General features: G+C 56.5%; 1 protein-coding gene across 20 annotated transcripts in view; it reads left to right on the top strand.

The window, feature by feature from the left end:
* The window catches only part of MICAL3 (microtubule associated monooxygenase, calponin and LIM domain containing 3), a 118324-nt gene that overhangs the window by 25818 nt on the left and 71119 nt on the right, over positions 1 to 21387 (top strand). For 19 of the 20 annotated variants that reach the window (XM_029077690.2, XM_029077699.2, XM_029077696.2 and 16 more), the window contains exons 2-12: positions 10052 to 10399; positions 11954 to 12161; positions 12585 to 12701; positions 13092 to 13193; positions 13770 to 13925; positions 15142 to 15242; positions 16661 to 16918; positions 17178 to 17293; positions 17606 to 17732; positions 18595 to 18688; positions 20696 to 20843. In XM_029077690.2, the coding sequence (XP_028933523.1) occupies positions 10136 to 10399; positions 11954 to 12161; positions 12585 to 12701; positions 13092 to 13193; positions 13770 to 13925; positions 15142 to 15242; positions 16661 to 16918; positions 17178 to 17293; positions 17606 to 17732; positions 18595 to 18688; positions 20696 to 20843 (1691 nt within the window). In that variant the 5' untranslated portion in view covers positions 10052 to 10135. Of the gene's footprint in view, positions 1 to 2320; positions 2519 to 10051; positions 10400 to 11953; positions 12162 to 12584; positions 12702 to 13091; positions 13194 to 13769; positions 13926 to 15141; positions 15243 to 16660; positions 16919 to 17177; positions 17294 to 17605; positions 17733 to 18594; positions 18689 to 20695; positions 20844 to 21387 lie in introns of those variants that run through there. The other variant, XM_029077691.2, reaches the window with a different exon arrangement.

A 21387-nucleotide genomic window follows, 5' to 3' on the forward strand; every position in this document is an offset into this window, starting at 1 on the left:
TCTCTCCAGTGGAGGTTTTAATTAGTAGGGACCTGCAGTGGTTTTATCATCAGGCCGGGAGGCAGAGATGCCCCCCTCTTCTGCCTCTTGGGAGAATCCAGGCTACTGAGGTCACGGGAAGCAGTGTGGCCTAGTGGACGGATAGAGCACGAGCCTGTGAGTCAGAAGGACCTGAGCTCTAATCCCAGCTCTGCCACGTGTCTGCTGCGTGACCTTGGGCAAGTCATTTCACTTCTCTGGGCTTCAGTGACCTCATCCGTAAAGCAGGAGTTAAGATTGTGAGCCCCACGTGGGACGTGGACTGAGACCAAATCCGAAATAGGATTGGGGATGTTCAGGCCTTCCCCTGGCTCTCCCCGCCCCCATCTCACCCTCGCTAGAACAGGAAGAGAGAGGCAGTGCATGCAGCTCCGTTGCCTGGTTTCCTTGTCGTTCCCTTGCCCCACTTTCTCTCCATTAGGACCCCAAATATGTGAGCGGAAACTAAACTGCCTGCCTCGGTTGACCCCCGGTTTTCCGGGAGAGGGTGAGGGGGACCGGGGCCTCGAAAGAGGTTACCCTGGGCTTCGCTGGCCCCCTTAACACCTCCTACACTGGAGAGTTTTGACGGAGCTGTTTCAGCTCAAATGAAAAACAACAGGAAGCAGAAACTGACACACAGCTTTCCTTCCTGATACCAGACCAACTTTCCCAGAGAGCCAGACAGGTGCTGGAATCAGAGCCCTGTATCCAGGGCAACCCCTGCTTACCTCTGTGCCCAGGAAGCCTCTTCTCTTCCATTTCCTCCTCGGTTCTTAGTTTCTGCCTTGGTTCAGTTCAACACCAAGCCTACTGGGAGTGGGCCCTAGGGAAGTTTATGGGGGACCAGGACGTTGGCCAACACACTGACCAAATGAAAAGCGCAAGCGACGGGTCATAGAACGTGTCGGAGGCTCCTGTAACAACTGTCGGAGGAGCCTTGACCCAATCCCAGAGGGCTTTGAGACGGAGCCTGTGTGCAGAAAGTGATTATAGAGCCATTGATTTGTGCGTGACTGCTAATAATGATTGTGGCATTTAAGTGCTTACTGTGTTCTAAGCACTGGGCTTTCTTGTCCCTGCCGGTCATGTTCCTCCTGGGGCAGTGGATGCAAGAAGCAAGGAGGTGGGCAAACTGGCTCCAGAAGTCTTCATACCGAACCCATTCCAGCTAAATCGACTGCGGTTTAGTGCTGCCGCTGCGACCGTCAGCCTTTTCGTATATGGGGGATGACTAGATGTCATTCAGTCGTATTTATCGAGCGCTTACTATGTGCAGGGATGTGTGTGATGCAGTACCCGTGCCTCTGTCTGAAGGGGTGGAAATTTATGTAGCCAGCCCCACCCAAGGGCCAATCTGATTGAAATGGGGATTTTAAGCCTTTCGGTGACCCTCTTCCGCCCACCCACCTCCACCACATTATTCACTCCAGACATCCCTGTCCCGGTACCTGTGTGACCCAGGCAAGGATTGGAGTGATGAGGGAGCCGGGGGTTCCCCAGCTCAGCCGAGGCCTCTGGGTGGAAACGTTGACGCAGAAACCAACGGCCTTGTCACTTGACTGTGACCAAGCCTGGTGCCCCTCCTGCGTGCAGCGAAAAGAGAGCCTTTGGCTCTCTGGGGAGCCGAACTTCCCACTTAAATGGATTCTGGCTGGTGCGCTGAGAGAGACCCACACACACACAGAGTCGGGACTTTTGGGGAGGAAGCAGATCTTGTCTTAGTCAAGAAAATTAAGGAGTCCAAGGCCCCTCCCCACTTGGTGCCAGTTTGCACAGGCAGCGCCAACACCGGGTCCAGGTTCGGGAAGAGCCGCCCCAGCTGCCACCGACCGCCTGCCTGGGTGCTCGGTGGCTTCCCTCCTCCAGTCCCACCGGACATCGCCCCTTCCCCGGAGGGCACAGCTGGTCCATCCCTGAGAAGGGAAGATTAGGGCTTGGAAGAATTTGACTGTCAGGAGATACAGTTTCCCTGCCCCTATTCTTCTCCCCCTGGAAAAGAACTTCTAGTTGGGCTGTTGACCTTGACCCTATCCCTGTCCTGATGCTACTGTCCCAGGCACCTGCCTATCTCTCTGACCACCACCTCCCAGTTGCTCTCCCTATCTTCCTGTCCTTATCAGACCAGAGCAAACGCGAGTAGCTCTGACTGAGAGGCCCTTCTTTTGTCCTCGCCTGGAAAAGTGCGCCTCTTCTAACACCCGGGGGATATGACAGATTCATGACTTTGACGCAGACTTTGAAGAAGCCTGGAATTAGACGGTGCAGAGGCTTATCTCCGGGGAAGCAGGCCAGGGGGCTCTTTCCCCCCTGCTGTTGGTTGGATTCTCCTCCTTGAGAGTGGGCTGGGTGACTGAAGACAGCCTGGCTCTTCCCAAACCAGTAACCATCCTGAGCCCCGGGGCTCGCTCTCCCCACAGAAGGTGGAACCCGGGCAGTCATGTCACCGTGGTGGCCAGTGGGGACGGAGGTCCGGGAGCCCCGGTGGGAAAGAAAGCAGGTAAAGCTCCTTCCTCCTGGGGGCGGCTCCAGACTCTGGCCGGGGTGGCTCTTGTCCTCGCCCTGGGCCCACGGTCTTCCCCCGTCCTCCGCCCTTTTGGGGAACACCAGCCGGAGGGCGGGGTGACGGGATCATCCAGGGCGAGTGGCTGCCGAGTAGGGCCACCCGGGTAAGACACTCGGGTGCCCGAGAGGGCGGTGATCCGGGTTTTCAGAAGCATTTTTATGGAGTGTTTTTATGGTGTGTTTTATTTCCCAGGTGTAGGTAGAGTCATCTTTATCTGTTGAATGTGGTCACAAAAGCTCAGGGCTCGCAGACCCTTTTAAGGCCACCGCCTCTCTGCCTCTGGAGGATTCGGAGAAAGTGGTGAGGCTGTGCTAATCCCAGAGGTGTTTGAGTAGGGGATAGACCTGCAGGACCAGGTGCGAGCACAATTTGGTCAGATGGGTAGTGTTGGAGCCCAGAGAGAGGCCTAGCTTTGGGTTCCTGGGGTTGGGGAAGGGTAGAATTGCTGAGGATGGGGCTGCGCGTGGTCGGTAGAAGACCTTCGCGGCTGGGACCCCGGAGTTCCACCTGAGCTCCGGCCTTGGCTGGGCTCCAGGAGGATTTATGGCCACCCGAGAGCCCACCACACGTTTGTTTGAACGCAAGGTCGGCAGCGGGCACGAGGAGCTGCCCTGGCCGCACCAGGAGAGGAGTGAGAGGGGGAGCGAGCAGGGGGAACCGTGGGTTAGCTGGGCCAAGCTTGGGCTCTGCAGGGAGAGGCGTGTGCGTACACGTGTGTGCGACTGGGTGTTCACGTGTGCATCTGGAGAACCCCCCCCCCCCCGTCTCCGGCTTAAGGCCCCTGGTAGCAGCAGCGGGGTGTTGGCCATTTGGTTGGTGCCCCCCGGGGTCGTAGGGTGGGAGCTTTGCTGAGCCTTTGGGCCACACCCGTCTCCTTGGGCCCACTCCCTCCAGACCTCGCAAATGTAGGAGGGAGGGCAGAGATTTTTCAAGTCTCAACCGAGGCCACCTCAGTTGGCGGCCAGGCCGCTAGGACGTCTCCTAAGGTTGTCTGACTTGTGGCTTTGAGGTCTGTTATTTTAAGAAGCCTGGCGCAGAGCTACTTGCTTAGGGTGAGGAAAAGTTTATGCTGAGCTCATTTAGAGATGACTCCCCAGGGTCGCTCCAAGGGGAAGGCAGGCCCCCTGCCCGAGGGGGTCGACGGGACTGGGATGTTTTATCTTGTTGTTCACAAGGTCAGCAACGTGATTTTCATTTTTTTTGATCCATCCCCACCTCCCCCATTATACAGTTTGCGTTGGCTCCCAGCCTCCGCCTGGTTTTTCCTCTGCTTTTGTCCCGGGATATTTCAGACTCTCCGTTTGGCCCCAAGCTGGTTTGGTTCCGCTAACGTAACCCCTCGAAAAAAGCCCTGCCAGCCTAGCAGTGGGACAGAGACTACCGGGAGTCATGGCGTCACCACCTGGCGACCAGGGGTGGGCCCAGCTTCCGTGAGCAAGGAGGAGGGCCTCTCCCCAGGAGGGCGGTGCCGTTAACTGGGAGGATGGTGAGGAGCCAGGATCGGCGGAGCCCGGCAGTCAGGCGCCGAGGGCCAGGTCGCACGCCGCAGACCATCAGCAACTGCTCCTTCAGGCTTCGGACAGAAGTCGTCCCATTTCTTCCCCAAAAGAATCGCATTAAGACGCGAAGCACAGTCCTCAATGGGAGCCTGGCCATAGCTTCAGAAATCCCTCCACGCTTTCTCTCACAACTCCTTTTTCAGATCCAGTTTCGTGCTTGGGGCCCAGCCCGCTTTCGGTGGGTCTTCCCGGCACCCCCGCCCACCTGCCCCCGCTGGGACAGAATCAGATGAGGCGTCCCTGCACTCTTTACAGACCGTCCCTCGGAGAACTTTCGTCCCAGCCCCCGATGGCAAATGAAAGCTGAAAGTGTTACCAGCTTCCCCACCCTTTTTCGGCCCGTTGGGGCGTGCTGGCTTAGAGATCTGCCCTTGGCGCTGGGAGATGATGCCCCCGGCTCCCAGCCTCTCAAGAGGGAGAAAGGCCAACCGGGGTTTGTTCCACACCGTAGGTGCAAAGAGATTGTCCTTTGTCATGTGGGCCCAGTTGCCGCTTGCAGCGCCCCTCAATCCAATCTCCTTTGCTTCTTAGTGGCCCGATCCTCCCCTTGAGGAAGGAGAGCAGCAATCTCCCTTCTGCTGGCCACAGGCCGAGCCCGCCTGCTGCCGATGTAGCGCGCCCCCCACCAGGCGCCTCGGCCCACTCTGGGCACCCGGGGATGCCCGGGTGCCCAGCCTCTTCCGACATCGCCGTCTCATTCGGTTCCGGCGGAGCCGTGTGGCCGGAAGTTTGGTTCCCTAATTCCCTAACCGGGTCCCACGCCGACAGCCCGGTGAGGAGGCTGCACTGGGTTTGGGTGGACAAGGAAGGTCTCCGTTTGCGTAGAGGGGCTCCCCGATCGCAGGCTGGCCCACAGACCTCCGCTTCTCAGGCTTATTGTCAGACCCGAGCAGACTCCAGAGCAATTCATAACCATCTGCATATCTTGTGCCTCGGTCTCCAGAGCACAGGCATTAACGCACGGCAGTTCTTGGCTTCTATACAAGACAGCTATGTGCCGCAGACACAGAATCCATTACACTGTTCTCTTTGTTATCCTGGTGGGGGATGTGTGTGTGAGTGTGTGTGCCCCGCGCATATAATAGGGGGAAGTTACCCTCGTCGTCATCATCTAGGTCCATTAATGTTCAGCTCCCAGAGGGCCCCCAGCTCCCTCCTGGGCCCTTTCAAATCTTTTTTTGTCAAGATGGAATTTGTGGGCAGAGGGCCCGGACTCATCACCTGCGTGGAGATGGTCCTAGTCGTCTTATGGGATCCCGAGTTGGTTTCCTGGAAGAAGTAGGTGTTGGCCAGGGGAGGTGGTTTCTGATGCTCCACTTAGCTTATCAATCGAACTATGAGTGGTATTTATGACGCGCTTTCTGTGTGCAGAGCAGTGTACTAAGTGCTTAGGAGAGTACAGTACAACAGAGTCGGTAGACACATTCTCTGCCCACAAGGAGCTTACAGTCTAGACGGGGGAGACACACATTAAACTAAATAATGGATGTGGACATAAATGATGTGGGGCTGAGGGTGGGGTGAGTATCATGTGCTTAGAGGGGACCTATCCAAGAGTTTATGGAACTGAGGTGCAGAGTGATGGATCCCTGATTGCTCCCAGTAGCTGAGGCGCCCCCCCCCGCCAACCCCTTCCTTGGCTGTCTTCCCTTGTTCCCCCAATTTTCTCCCGGCCACATTCCAAGTCTCTTCAAGCCCCGACCTATCACATCTTGGGGAAGAGCATTTCATGGGCTGTTTCCTAGATGCTGAGATTTGCACAGCTGTAAGGGTTTACGCAACGTAGAAAACGAACGGTGCTGCGGTCAGGAGACCCACCTCTTCAAGTTTATCATCTCTCTCTCTCTGCCCCGTTAGATTCAGTTTGGGTGTTCCAGTTCTTAAAGAAGCCCCTCTCCCCCAGGTCTCCAACCACCCCCCAACCTCGCACCCTCTCCCCGGCACTGGAGGTGGAGGCCTCGAGCCCACCGTGAGTCAGTGACAAACATTTACCGTTGTCGTAAAGAGAAACACGCACCCTGTTCCTGCATGTACTTCACAGGCTTTGTCCGCCCCTCCCCGGCCCTCCCTGGCAGCCGCGGAGGAATGCACAGGACTTCTGAGTCAGCAATCAGCTGCCGCGAGACAAAACATGCAGGATATTGTCAAACTGGCAGAAATGGCCGGGCCACGTACCCTTGAATGCCCTGGAAACCTGGCATCGCCGTCGCTTCCTCTTTCTTCCCTTCCCCCAGCCCCACTTTCCCCCTTCTGTTTCCTCCTTCCCGGCCCTGCCTCCCTCCATCCCCCACACCCTGCTTGTGTTTTACGGCTCCTTACTCCCAGGTTTTGGCCAAGGGGCGTCGTGTCCGGTTGTGTCCATATAGGAGAGCAACTTGTGAGTTTGCCCTTCAGACACAGTAGAAGGATTACATATAGCCCCTAAGGCGGTGAGGTGCTGGGTGGGAAGCAGACCCCCTTTCCCTCCCCCCCATCCCCTTCTTCTTCCTTCTCTATCTGTTCCCCCTCCTCCTCCTGTTTCTCTGTTAATGCGTAATTCTGGTTAGGCCCCTGGGTAATTGAGTCTGCGAAAAGAGGAGCTCAGCAAAGTCAGGATCCAACAGTCAGTTACCACAAACTGAAGAAACCTCGCCTCTCACCTGCTCCTCCAGGCTGTAGTTTGGTGAGACTCCTTCCACTGCTCCCATCCTTCTCTTGGACTTGTGGAGCAGCAGAAAGGCGACCGCTGAGGGAATTCATCCCGGCCACTGCCCTGAACTCGGAGGCTGGCATATGGATCCAGCCCTACGGGTCTCTCCTCGTCGGTGATGCTCCCCTTCTCTGTCACCCCCTTTAGGTGCTGGAAATCTGCGGGAAGTTGATGAGAGGTTAGCTTAGCGAGGGCAGGAATTACCAAGAGAGTTTTCCTCTGGGTTTTGAGGGAGGAGACCCTGGGAAGTGAGTGGACTGTGAAGGGAGTGGAGGAAGAGAAGGAAGTTAAACATTCTTTGCGACCAGAAGACCCCCTTAAGCTGAGGGATTGTGGCCTAGTGGAAAGAACATTGTGGTCTGAGAATCCAAACAACCTGGCTCTTGGGCTCAGTTACGTCCCTGGACCGGCTGCTATCTGACAGTGGGTTGGTCGTTTCACCTCTCTGGGTCTTACTTTTCTCATATGCAAACTGAGCGGAGAAATAGCTTCCTACATCACAGGGACGTTGTGAGGACAAAACTGAGGTAAACGTGAGAGCGCTCTGGAAAGTGAAAGCACCAAATAAATTCAGAGGAATGGTGACTCTCAGGGCAGGGCACTGCTGTACCTCAGATCAGGGCCCAGAGAGGTAGAGGCACAGTCTGTTTTTCTCTCAGACCCTGCCTGGGCTCACTGCTATTAGAGAGTGGAAAATGGAGATTGGAAGATAAGAGCCAAGAGGGCAAGGCCCTTAATAGGAGGCCAGGGTAGAAGTATGAGGATGACATCATGGTTGGCCAATCCACTGGGGGACCAGAGCTAACAGAGCTGTTTTGAGGCCCCCCTCCGGCTCTGCAGGCTGTCCCGGCTTGTTCGGAAGCAGCGGGCGGCAACCCGGGTGGACACTACGGTGCTTTTCCCTTAAAATGCCCCGGGAGGCCAAGATCCCGGACCTTTGCCGGACACTGTAGCGCCTGTGAGAGGAGACAAGAAGGGGATTGAATTTCTTGATGTGGATTTGATAAGAGCTCGGGACATCAGCAGCCTCCTCACGTGCCCTCCCACCACCTGTTCCTCCTGCTCTTCCCCTCTCACTGTCCCCCCCCACCCCGATTTTCAAGAGCACACACACTCTTAGGGTCACTCGTTCGGGAGCTGAGTTGTACCGAGGTCTGGATCAGAGAGAGATGCTATTGCAGTTTAGAAACAAAGGAGAAAGGAAGTTGCTCCCTGGCAAAAGGGAAAAAAGACAGATTAAGTCCAGAGCACACAAAAGGCCCCAAACAGTATGGAAACAGGTGAAGCGTTTGCAGACAGAATTGCTCAATACAGCTTGGCTGCCAGAAAGCAAAGCAAACAGCAGGCAGCCCCCAAAAGGAACTCGGGGTCAAAGTCAGCTTCCCTGATGCAACAGGCACCTGGGAACCTCACTTCTCTGCCTCTCTGCTCTGCCCGACACATATTTCACCCCCATCCCCTTGCCAGACACACACACACACACACACACACACACACACTTGATTTGATTTGATTGCATGCCACATTTTCAGTAGCAGCCTTGGCTGGCAGGAAAGAGCCAAGCACTTTTTAGGAAACTCCTTGAGATTTTCCCAGACTCGCTGCCACCTGGAACAAACTGCTTTCAGGGGAAGAGAAGCCAAAACTAAAGCCATTTCTACGGTGAGCCCCTTTGACCCACACTGGGCTTAGGGGCCACTGGGCGAGGCCATCGGCCGAGGGTTAGGGCCTGTAGGCTGTGTCAGTAGGCCTTGGCTCTTTTGCCTTTGAACCCTTCCTCCCTCCCTGCCTCCTTCCAGGAACTCTCTTCCCCATCAATTCCTACAGGGTCCCCACCTCCATACTATTCATTCATTCAATCTTATTTATTGACCACTTACTGTGTGCGGAGCACTGCACTAAGTGCCTGGAAAGGACAGTTCACCAATAGAGACAATCGCATCTCCTCCAGGTAGCCTTCTTGAACTTAATCTTTCATCTTCCCTCCCTCTTCGCTCTCTACTGTATCACCCGCACACTTGAATCCATGCCCCCGTCCTTAAATAAGCTCTTAAGGTATTTATTCCCCCTGTCCTCCCCAAGCACTTGTGTGCATAGCCTTATACTTGATGGTCTCCTCTACGTATAATTTATTTTAATATCCGTCTCCTTCGATAGATTGTAAACTCCTTGAGGGCAGGGCTTATGTCTCCTTATTTACCGTAGGCCCCCAAGCACTCAATAAATATCACTTGTCAATTGACAGATAGGTGAAAGGTGTGGGATTAGGGATAAGCAAGCACATGTACAGGGTGTTAGAGGCATATGCCTCGAGTACCCAGTCCTGCAGACACATGAGTTTGGCTGTTTAATTTAGGCAGGCAGCAGTAGGATGATGATAATAATTCCTAGAATCTATTGGTGTCTTCCAGGAAGGTTCAAGTACTTTGCCTCAATTCCTGTTTTGTCTCATACTATCTCAGTAGGCTAGGGGGAGGGGCAGCATTAACTTCATCTCATGAGGCGGGTTCTCTGACTTACCCAAGGTCACAGAGCCAGGCAGCGTTCGAATGGCCATTAGACCCCGTCCGTGTTCTACGGGTGCCCTTTCCTCGGAGAGAGACTGCCTCCAGGGTGGGAGAAGTGAAATGCATAGTTGGTTTTCCTTTCCCGTTCTTCACTCCCTAACCCCGAACCATTCCTATCACCCGAGTAAGATCAGGCCCCGGAGTATGGGGCAAGATGCAGATCCCAACCACGCGTGGGAGAACGCTCACACGGACGGAGAATATGGAGCCGTGCCGATAGTCGGATCTCTTTGGAAACTGAAGCTGGGTGACCGGCTTAGGGGAGGCTGCTGTGGGGCAGCGCCTGAGGCTAAACCACGTCTCTCCTTAAAATATAAGAGGTTCCTCACACCTCCAGGGTGACATGCAGGGCCTAGAGCTCACCTGGGCACTGGTCAATGTTGGGGGCGGAATTAACCCATGAGGCTAAGATCAATCCCCCGGTCATACTTGTTGAGTCCTTGCTGGCCACAGAGCCATTGAACGAAGCTCTTGGGAATGAAAAGACGCGATCTCAGTTGAGATGATTTTGGTCAGGTGCAACCCAGTGCCCGGTTGCTTTGACCTGGCTGGGGAATTCCCTGTAGAAGTCTTCAAGACCGCCTTCCTGAGCAGCCCCAAGGGTCCCACCAGGATAAGCCTGATCTCTTTGATGATTCCTTCCCTCCGGCAGGTTGACCGAGTCGGCCGGATAGCCCCTTGAAGGCCGCGGGCAGACCGACGGCCCCAAAGGGAGGACCCGGCTGCTCCGGGGAGCATGGAGGAGAGCAGGAGCGACAAGATGAACCAGGCACACGTCCTCTTTGACCGCTTCGTCCAGGCCAGCACCTGCAAGGGGACACTCAAGGCCTTCCAGGAGCTCTGTGACCACCTGGAGCTGAAGCCACGTGACTACCGCTCCTTCTACCATAAACTTAAGTCCAAGCTGAACTATTGGAAAGCCAAAGCGCTCTGGGCCAAGCTGGACAAGCGAGGGGGCCACAAAGACTACAAGAAGGGGAAAGTGTGCACCAACACCAAGGTGAGGCCTGACTGGGCTGGGGCCAGGACCGGGGAGAAGCATGACCCAACTCCAGTCTAGTCTGTTTGGAGACCGGGGAAGCCCGGGCTCGGTACTGGGCTCAGGGACCCTGCCATAATGATCTTCGGCCAGTTTGACATGGACGTTGTCAGCGAGCAGAGTGGAATTTCCCACGGGCCTTGAGTGGGTCGTGGCTCGTGATGCAGGTCGGCGGAGTCCTAGGCCCTTGGCCTCATTGGCCACCTGGGCTCCTCGCAAAGCCCCCACATCATTGCCAGTGTAGATCGATCGATCAGTCAGTCATATTTATTGAGCGCTTACTGTGTGCAGAGCATTGTACTGAGCGCTTGGGAGAGTACAGCACAGCAATATAACAGACACATTCCCTGCCTACAATGAGTTCACAGTCTAGAGACTGACCTCTTTGAGCTTTCTTGCCATCTGGGGAATGGGATTTCATTGCAAGGGGCACAGGGTGTGAGTTTGGGTTTATCAGGCTGTCTGCAGTCTCCCTTCCGGTGGCCCGGATCTGCTTCCTTCTTTTCGGGTCTCTCTTTCGACCGCCTTTATGGAAGCCCTGGCTCGGCCGTGCGGGCTCACGGGGCCTGGATGCCCGCTGTGTTAAGTTTAGAGAAAGTGGTTTGACAATGAGTGAGTCACCCCTTGACTGTCACCCCGTACCCCATCGTCAGCCTTTGTGTAATGGTTGTCAATGAGTTCTGGGCATGGGGCGTGACCAGAGGCCTCCTGACTACAGGATTTCATCCCGCTGGGTGTCAGCTTGGTGGTTCTAGGCCCCAACTGAGGGAGCCCTCACTGTTTTCTTGGAAACAGTTCTGATCGGGACCCAGAAATCCAGCGGGAAGTCCCCGTTTCTGTTGGGGCCCCAGGAACCCTGAATTATGCCCAAATACCAAGCTGCGACCTACCAGAGTGAGGCTGGAAACCTGCTTTCCTGGCCCAGGTGACACAAAGGGATGAAGGCTGTGAATCTCTGGGCTCGGCAAGTTAGCTCTGGGTGAGAGGAAGGGTGTCCCCTGGGGCGTAGGGGGTCAAGCCTGGCCCCCAAATGACTGAGCGGGGTTTCAGGGTTGAGATGGATTTGGGAACATGTCTCCCCCTGAAATCCACCCCCATAGTACAGAAGGGACATGCCACATCTCCAGAAGAAAGCAGCCCTGGGAGATGTGGACCCGAGGCCCAGACCAACCTGCAGCGGAATGGTTGCTCCGGGGATTTAGGAGAGGAACGATTTGGGTAGGGGCCGGGGAGGTGTCCAGAGGCCCCCTCTGCCTCAGCACCTACTGCTGATCGGAACCCTGGGGAGCCCCCATAACCTGAGAATCAGCTCTGGGCGTGACCCCAACAGGAGTTCGCAGCAACCCCCGCTCCGGCTAGGGGTGCCATGGTAGAGGCCGCCTGGGGTTCCGAACCAACCCCTTATCATCCTCAGCTGCAACGGTGTTCCAGTTTGGGCATCCGGGCGGGGGCCAGTACCTCGAGGAACTGGTCCTTTAACAGCCCCGTTGTCCGGCTGGCCTTTGGCTCTTTCAGTGTCTCATCATCGGCGCGGGACCCTGCGGTCTGCGGACCGCCATAGACCTGTCTCTTCTGGGAGCCAAGGTGGTGGTCGTTGAGAAGCGGGATGCCTTCTCCCGCAACAATGTGCTCCATCTCTGGCCCTTCACCATCCACGACCTGCGGGGGCTCGGGGCTAAGAAGTTCTACGGCAAGTTCTGTGCCGGGGCCATCGACCACATCAGTAAGTGCAGCAGGCTCCGTGGACCCCTTCCCACCGCAGTGGCCCGGGACACTTCTAATCCCAGGAGAGCAGCCCCATCTGGGAAACGAGGACTCTGGCTTCCTCTCTGTGCTCAGAAGCCTCTGGAGATGGGCAGTCGGGCTACCCGACGGCCAGAAATCCGGTGGGAGGGTCACAGTGGGGGTGGTCGAGGGATGGTCAGCATCAAATCATCTATCCGTCCAGTCTCCAAGCGCTTTATCTAACCTGATGCAGGCCGGTCGGTCGTCATTCAGAACACGTCCCGGAAAATGTCACTTTGGCTAGAGAAGGCGTCGAGAATCCCAAGAAGCTGACCGTGGGCGGTGGGTGGGGCTTCTGGAGGGCCTTCATCCTCGGTCCCTCCCTCCCGCTTCCTGACTCGGTCTCCTTCCTGACCCACAGGTATCCGGCAGCTCCAGTTGATCCTCTTGAAGGTCGCCTTGATCCTGGGGATCGAAATCCATGTCAACGTGGAATTCCAGGGGCTCGTCAACCCCCCCGAGGATCAGGAGAATGAGAGTAGGTTGGGGCAAGACGGTGGACGGTGGGACGGGAGGGCCGGGTGGGAAGGGGACAGTGAGGTGTCCCGTTGCAGCGGGAGGGCCGGTCGGGTTTGCGGTGACCCCTGTACGTGAGGGATCACACGTAACGTTCCATTAGCGCTCCCGAGTGTGTTTTTTTTATGTCTGGGCTGGAGCCCAGAATATCAGTAAACCCTGCAGAGCTGCTTGGCATTCCTGGGTCGTGTTCTAGGGGACCCGGAGAGCTGGGCGTTTGAAGCATCCAGCTGCACTGCAGCCCTCTCAGAGGCATTGGCTGTCATGTGTGACTGTGATATGTTACGATGTCCCAGGCTTGGGAGGTGTGTCTTGTGTGTTGGCGGGTACTGACTCAGAATTTTATCTGTAGGGATAGGCTGGCGGGCCCTGGTGCACCCCAAAACACACCCCGTGTCGGAGTATGAGTTCGAAGTGATCATCGGAGGGGACGGCAGGAGGAACACCTTGGAAGGTAGTGGGTTCTGCCCTTTGACCCCGTCTGGCTCGGAGGGCGAAGGGACGCTGGTCCCTGGACCCTTCCCCTCTGGGTCGTCTGATGAGTGAAAATGTCCACTTCCCAGTGTCGTTTGGGGGTGGGGAGCCCCATGGTGGAATTGTGGAGGCTAACCGGTCTGAACTGGTCCAACGTCAAAGCTCAGCTCCTTCTGCCTTGCTGGCCTCCCCACCCCGTCCCGGTCCCCCCTCAGAGGAAGAGGATTGCGGGCTTCCCCTGGGGGTGCTAAGGAAAAGACCCAAGGAGCTCAGACCGATGTGCCCTCCTGGCAGGAGGGGATCTGGTCAGCCTCACGGTGGGGTTCATAACCCCTCAGGGGACCTCTCGTTGGGGCGGACGGCCGCTCCGTGGGCCGGCCTAGCTCAGCGAGTCCAAGGGCTTCCCTGGGACGGAGAGCCGGGTGTCTTTGGTGGGCAGAAGCCACTGTGGTCTTATGGTGGCTTGAGGTAGTGAGCAGCTGCTGTTTGGAAACCCTCCCGCTCCTTTTTCCGGCCTCTCATCTGGCTGTTCCCGACCAAGCCCCCTCTCTCTCAGGGTTTCGTCGGAAAGAATTCCGAGGCAAGCTGGCCATCGCCATCACGGCCAACTTCATCAACCGCAACACCACAGCGGAGGCCAAGGTGGAGGAGATCAGTGGTGTGGCCTTCATCTTCAACCAGAAGTTCTTCCAGGAGCTGCGGGAGGCCACAGGTGGGTGGCTATTGCCGGGGGAAATCGAATGGCCGGTTCGGGGCCCCGTGGTTTCACTAGGCCACGCTGCCATCCACTTCCCCCACGCCTTCCCCTTTTTTCCTCCCTGCGAGTGTCGCCTGGTGCCTTCCTCTTACCTGGCCTCTTTTTCTTTCCAACCACTGGATCATTTCATTTGTTTCTGGGCTCTCCTGGGCTCGGACCCTTAGTTTGGTCCCTGGGTTTCAGAAGGGCATGGCGAGGTGAAAATCACCGTGCAGAAGAGGATCGCGGCAGGGTGTTTCATCTCAGCAAAGCTTCATTTTGGCCCCGGGCCCCCGTACAGTTCACGGGGTTAGGTGGACATTATAATCCATCCCCCTGACTGCAGGCTAGATTTACCAAAATTATCCCAGAAGATAATAGTAATGATTTAGGTATTTGTCGAGTGCTTACTGTGTGTTAAGCACTGAGGTAGATACAGGATATTCGCCCTCTTCCCCCCCTTCCCCAGCCCCACAGGACTTATATACATATCTTTAAATTACTATAAATTATTGATACTATTGTCTATCTTCCCCACTAGGCTGTAAGCTCGTTGTGAGCAGGGAACGTGTCTCCCAACTCTGTTTTACTGTCCTCTCCCAAGCGCTCAGTACAGTGCTCTGTACACTGTAAACACTCATTGACTACTACTGATGATGACGATAGAGGCGGGACAAGACTCCCTCAACTTCCCTTCCTCTCTGGCCTAATCCCTCCTGCTCCAGTGTAAGTTTGAAGTTCCCAGCCCAGAAGCATCAAGAAAGGCCAAGTGTCCCAGGCCGCAGATAGACCCCCAACCTGGCCGGACTCTTGCTTGGGCTCACAGAGGAGTCGATGATGATGATGATGATGGTATTTATTAAGCACTTATTATGTGCCAGGCAGTGTAGTAAACACTGGGATGGATACAAGCAAATCGGGTTGGACACAGTCCCTGTCCCACGTGGGGCTCACAGTCTCATTCCTCATTTTCCAGGTGAGGGAACTGAGGCACAGAGCAGTGAAGTGACTTGTCCGGGGTCACACAGCAGACAAGAGGTAGAGCCAGGATTAGAACCCATGACCACCTGACTCCCTGGACCGTGCTGTATCCACTATGCCATATTGCTTTTCATGGCATGGTGGGACTCGCCCTGGGAACCCTTCTCCCCCGGGCATGCCGCCTTGACAAGCCTTCCTCTTCCGGTTTTAGGCATCGACCTGGAGAACATCGTCTACTACAAGGACGACACGCACTATTTTGTCATGACAGCCAAGAAGCAGAGCTTGCTGGAGAAGGGGGTGATCCTGCACGTAAGTGTCTCGGAGGCCTCGAGGGGAGCCGATGGCGATGGCGAACGGGGTTCTTCACAGCAAACCAAGCCTGTCCCTTAAGATCCCTCCACATCCAGAGAGGTAGTTGGGCTCCTGCCATGGAGGGGGTTAAGCCGTCGAGCTGGAGCCGGGGCTGAAAGGGAACTCGAGGCTGTAGCAAAGACCCGTGGTGATCGTATTTATTCAACACTTTGTCAGAACTCTCTGCTAAGCACTGGGGTTGGTAGAAAGTGATCAGGTAGGACACTGTCCCTCAGAGTGCTCCCAGGCAAAGAGGAACGGGGGGAGAACAGGAATCTTCGTCCCATTTAACAGATGAGGGAACCAAGGCCCTGAGAGGTTATCTGCCCGAGGTCACCGGGCAGGCCATCCTGCGGTTCTGTCCAGCGCAGTTCCCCCGAGCTGCGGGATTCACTTCCTCCCGTGGGGGAGGGAGTCTTGTCAGGCTGATTCTGTTCCTTCTGGCCTTGGCTCTCTGGGTCTCAGCGGGTTCTTGCTGTTTTCAGACTGAGGAGGAATGAAGTTCAGTTGGGCTGGATTTCTCTGAATTTGACTTCTCTGAACTTGGATAGAGTGCCTGGCGGGGCCCCCCAGTCAGCACTCCCAGAGTCCTGGACTCCCTCCTCCACCTCCGCCTCCGGGCCTTGTTCTGAACAGACGAACAGTCTCTGAGCTCAGGGTGGCAGCGACACGCGGGGGCAGTGGGTCCCTGGCGGCGGCCGAACCTGTCCCCAGGATGGAGTCGTTCGGCTGCTCCAGGAGATGGGCCGGATGTCACGCTCGGCTGATGGCGGCTACCGGCGGTCCCGGGCTACCTCCTTGCCGTCCCTCGAGGGCGGGACCGATGCCCTCCGCCTGTATGGCCTCGTGTTGAACAATTGTGGCTTTCGGGCCCATTGGATTTCGGCTGTCGCTCTTGTTGTAGCGGGCCCAGGAGGGTCAACGTTGGCCTTTTAAGCCTCCGTCTTAAGGTAGGGCAGGAACATTTGACTGGCAGGTCACGGGCAGGGGCAGAGAGTAGAAGGTGAAGGGCGGCCTCTGCCAGAGGCTTCCAGGCTCCCCAGAAGAGAGGTGGGCAACCGTTTCTCCTTGCAGGAACGTGGGGCTGGTCCCACAGGCCCCCTTGCTAGGGGGATGGCCTCAACTCCCACCCACTTCTCGTCTACTCCACGTCTGCCACTCACCTGCTCAGTGACCCCCAAGGCTCGTGGCTGCAGGCCACCCGGTTAGATCAACAGTAGGCGAGGGAGTCGGCGCTTCATGCCAACGAGAGCCGGCAGGATCTCTCCCCATCCGGGCTAGGCAGCACGGTCCGTCCCATGAGGCCCTCGTGTCTACCGGGGGTCCCGTTCCTTGAGGGGGCACCCTGTCTGAGCTGCATCTCTCCCTGTGGACAGGACTATGCAGACACAGAGCTGCTCCTCTCCCGGGACAATGTGGACCAGGAGGCGCTGCTCAGCTACGCCCGCGAGGCAGCCGACTTCTCCACCAACCAGCAGCTGCCCTCGCTGGACTTTGCCATCAATCACTACGGGCAGCCGGACGTGGCCATGTTCGATTTCACCTGCATGTACGCCTCGGAGAATGCGGCCCTGGTGCGGGAGCAGAACGGCCACCAACTGCTGGTGGCCCTGGTCGGGGACAGCCTCCTTGAGGTGAGCGGGCCGGGGGGCGCTGACCACCCGTTGCGGGGGGTCAGGAGGTGGCTGGGCGGGGTGATCGATGAGGCCGCCCCTGCCCCCATATTATTTGTGACTTTAATCAATCAAGCAGTGTTATTTATTAAGTGCTTATTGTGTGCAGAACGGTCAACTAAGCCCCTTAATTTATCTTCCTTTTCTTTCTCCTGACTCCTGCACCCTGTAATTTATCTTTCTTCTCTTCCCCTTGCACCCCATTTCTCCACCCGTGCAGCCGTTCTGGCCAATGGGAACTGGGATCGCCAGGGGCTTTCTGGCCGCCATGGACTCTGCCTGGATGGTACGAAGCTGGTCTCAAGGAACCAGCCCGCTGGAGGTGCTGGCGGAGAGGTGATGAATGCCGGGCGACCGTGGGGACCGCCTCGCTCCGCGGCCTTAGCGGTCCAGCCTCGATGCCCACCCGGCCGGCCCCGGGACGCGGGGCTCCTGGGTCACCCCCGTATGGGCACCGATCGCTACGCTGGGTCTGGTCCGGAGCCCTATTTGTTCTCTGTACAAATGTCTGTGGTGCGTGGGAGGTAGTTGGGGATGGAGAGTTTGGCGGAGTCCTTGGGACGATGGGGCTCCGGTTCAACACGTGACGGGCAGGGCGGCCGTGGGATGCGTGGTGCTCTCACTGATGAGGCTGTGGGCCGTCCCCAGGGAGAGCATCTACAGACTGCTGCCTCAAACCACCCCGGAGAACGTGAGCAAAAACTTCAGCCACTACAGCATCGACCCCGTCACCCGCTACCCCAACATCAACGTCAACTTCCTGCGGCCAAACCAGGTGGGCGCTCTGTCTCCCGCCACCGGCTTGCTCACACGTCTGAGCTGTTCACGTTTGGGCTAGAGTGGTGGAATTCCCCCCCACCAACAACTGGGACAAAATGCTGAGGGTTTGTCTCCCCCGCTCCTTCAGAGAGCCCCAGGTTCCTTCCTAACCCCCTTTGGGTTCCCCTTGCATCAGCCAGAAAAGGCTGGGAAGACTAGTAGATAGTTTCTCCCTGTCTCGTTTTTCTCATTAGATTATAAACTCCCCAAGGGCAGGGGTATGGTGGCTTTTGGTTCTAGTGAACTCTCCCAGGCTCACTATAGGCTAGTGAGATGTTCAGTGAATACTGCTGACTGATGAAAGGGGTACTCTGTTAGGCCCAGAGGGGTTGTGTGGTCACCAATCAGAAGAGGAGCCGCCACTGGTGCCCCGGGACCTTTGGTTCAATCAATCGGTCATTTAATCGGTGGTATTTATTGAGTGATTACTATGTGCACAGCACTATACTAAGCATTTAGGAGAGGACAGTACCAGAGAGTTGGAAGACAGGATCTCTGACCTCAAGGAGACGCTGAACTCTCAGACCTCCAAGCCACCTTGCCCTTCACCACCTCTGGGGTGGTGACGTGACGAGACGCTGCCGAGATGGGGAGGGGATTTCCGCATCTTCAAAACAAGCATCCTCTAGGTAGCCCATGAGCACCCTGGGGGCGGGGGGGAGCCCTGGCCTGTCGTTGGGCTGATTTTCACCGTATCTTTCTCTGGGATCTACCACAGGGCGAGCGCTTTGGAGCACACTGATTACCTCATTGCGATGTTTGCCACGATTTGATCTCTCTTCTCCAACCCTGTCCCCGCCCTGCCTTCTGCCCTCCAGGTACGCCACCTTTATGACACTGGGGAACTGAAAGACATTCACCTGGAAATCGAGAACATGGTGAACTCGAGAACCCCAAAGCTGACGCGCAACGGTGAGTTTAGTGACGGCTTCCCAGCGGGGATTCCCCATTGAGGCCTGGCTACTGCCCTCGGTCCGGGCCCGGAGTGGTGAGACCCAAACTTGTCTCCTTCCCTGGCAGGGAAGGGCACCCGCAAACTCTCCGTCTGCTACTCCAGGTCCTTCTAGGAAGCGGGAACGGAACGAGAATTCCTCCTTGTGGTGACACCCAGTGGCCCAGGCTCAGGTTCAGTCAGCTGATGGATCAGTCAGGAGTTATTGAGCGCTTGCTGTGTACAGAAGCACTGTACCATGCGCTTGGGAGGAGAGTCCACTAGAGATAAGAGACGAGCCCTGCCCTCAAGTGGAAACAAAGAGGAAATCTTGAGGAATCTGTCGGTTTGCACGGCAGGAGGATGGTAGTGATAGCGATAACGATAACGACGGTGATGATGGTAATGATGGTGTTCGAGCATATCTTGTACCAAAGCACTGTGCCTTACCCGGGGTAGATGCCCAGTTTACGCTCATGGTTCTTCTCCAGCTGGCCTCCCACCGTGCCTCATTCTCAACTCTCCCCCTGCCCACCTCTTCTGTCTGCCGCTTGCAACTCCCTTTTTCTTCGTATCCGACCGGCCACCGCTCTCCCCATCCTCAAAGCCCTGTCAAAGCCACGTTTCCTCCAGGAAGCTTTCCCTGATCTCTAATTGTAGATCGTGAGCCTTCCGAGGGACAGGGACCATGTCTAATTCCCATCTGTGGGTTCTTTCCCAGTGCTTAGTACAGTGCTCTGCACACAGTAAGCACTTAAATACCAATGCTACTATTATCGCTCTAATCTCCCCACCTCATATCCCCATCTGCCACTTCAGCACTTCAATATCACCTACATTCTTAAATCCTTACCACTCCCTGTAGCACATAGGTAGATATCTTTCTACTCTATTACTTCCTCCTAGCTGTAATTTATTTTAGCGTCTTCCTCCCCATGAGTGTGTAAGCTCCTTGAAGGCAGGGTACGTGACTGTTCATCCATTCAGTCGTATTTATTGAGCGCTTACTGTGTGGAAAACTGTTGATTCCATTATATTGTCCCGCGGGCCTAGTACGGTGCTCTGCCCAAAGTAAAGATTCAATAAATGCCTGGGATTGACCGACAAAAGATAATCGGTTACGATCCCTGCCCCGTATGTGGCTCATCATCTAAGATGGAGGAAGAGCAGGTATCTTATTCCTTGTTTTCTGATGAGGCAACAGAGGCACAGAGAGGCTAAGCGACTTGTCCAAAGTCACACAGAAAGCTAGTGGCTGAGATGGGAGTAGACCCCGTGTGTCTTGGTTCTGAGTCCCATGCTCTTCCCGTTGGACCACGGTGGCTTGCTGGCGGGTTCACACCGGCTTCCAGGTGCCCCTGAGGCATCACGCATGAGCTTGGAGTGGCCTCTGATTTCCCTGCGGGCTTGAGTTTGCCAGGCTGGGGTTGGTCTGGGACCCAAGCCAGCCCATTCGCCTGTTGCTGCTCTCAGGCCAGGCTCGGCAACGGGAGGGGCCATTCCGCAGACCCGGGTCTTCCCCATCTAGCAAACTCCCCGCGCTGCTAGAGTTGGGAGTCTGGACCTTTGCCCTCTGCTCCTCTCTGGGTGGGACCGGGGAATGGCTTGTGCCCTCCGCTTCCTGATTTCTAGAAAAACTTGGAGCTGTGGCGAGGGAGGTGCCTCCGTCTCGGGCAGCAGCCTGGCCACACTAGGCTGCCCGCCGGGTCTTTGCATGGCGCTCAGAGAGTTAGCCCAGGGTGGGTCACCAGGATGCGGAGGGGTGGGTGTGGTCTGGGTACCTGTGGTCTTTCCTTCAGTCTCAGTAGGAGACGACATCCCCTTAAAGTTCCATTCTACCCCTCCCTCCTACTCCCCTCAGCCTGAACTGTCCCCCGGTTGCCTGCTGGGCGATGGCCCGAGATGGGTAAGAGGAGGAGAGAATGGCGGGGGTGGGACTGTGGCCCTGGGCTCTGTTCTGACAGGCGGGTCTCTCTGGGCCGTTACAGAGTCCGTCGCTCGCTCCAGCAAGCTGCTGGGCTGGTGCCAGAGGCAGACGGAAGGCTACGCGGGCGTGGACGTGACCGACCTCACCGTGTCCTGGAAAAGCGGCCTGGCCCTGTGCGCTATCATCCACAGATACCGACCTGACCTGATGTAAGCGGCGTGGACGCCGGCCCGGGCTGCCAGCTTCTCCCCTGGCCACCCTCGACGGGAGGGGAGCTGAGCCGAGCCACTAGGGTCCGTTGGGCCCTCAGGGCAGCCACTCTGCCTTCCCTGACCTCCCCGACTCTTCCCAGTCCCATTGCTCTGCCGCACCCGATTAAGTAGAGCCCCGGCAGTGCCGGTGGCCCGGAGACAGGGTCCGCTTGAGCTCGACTTCCGCTGTCTGGGACTCGCCGGTGGCTTCAGTTGGCAATTCCAAGCCAACTGACTTAGTCTGCAATGCAGGAGCCGGGGGGTGGGCTCTGGACAGAGCAGTTTGGGCATTATACAAATCTCAGACTGCAGGTCCTTTAATCAGCCGAGACAGTTTGCTTCATACCCACCATCATGGCTAGCGTCCCCCCTCCCTCCCCTCCTCTCCGCCTCTTAGCTGCCTCCACCCAACCTACTGCTTCCTTACCCTCTCAACACTGTAATAATAATAATGATGGTATTTAAGCGCTTACTATGTGCAAAGCACTGTTCCAAGTCCTGG

This window comes from Ornithorhynchus anatinus, chromosome 13, assembly GCF_004115215.2.
Source record: "Ornithorhynchus anatinus isolate Pmale09 chromosome 13, mOrnAna1.pri.v4, whole genome shotgun sequence".
NCBI lineage: Eukaryota > Metazoa > Chordata > Mammalia > Monotremata > Ornithorhynchidae > Ornithorhynchus > Ornithorhynchus anatinus.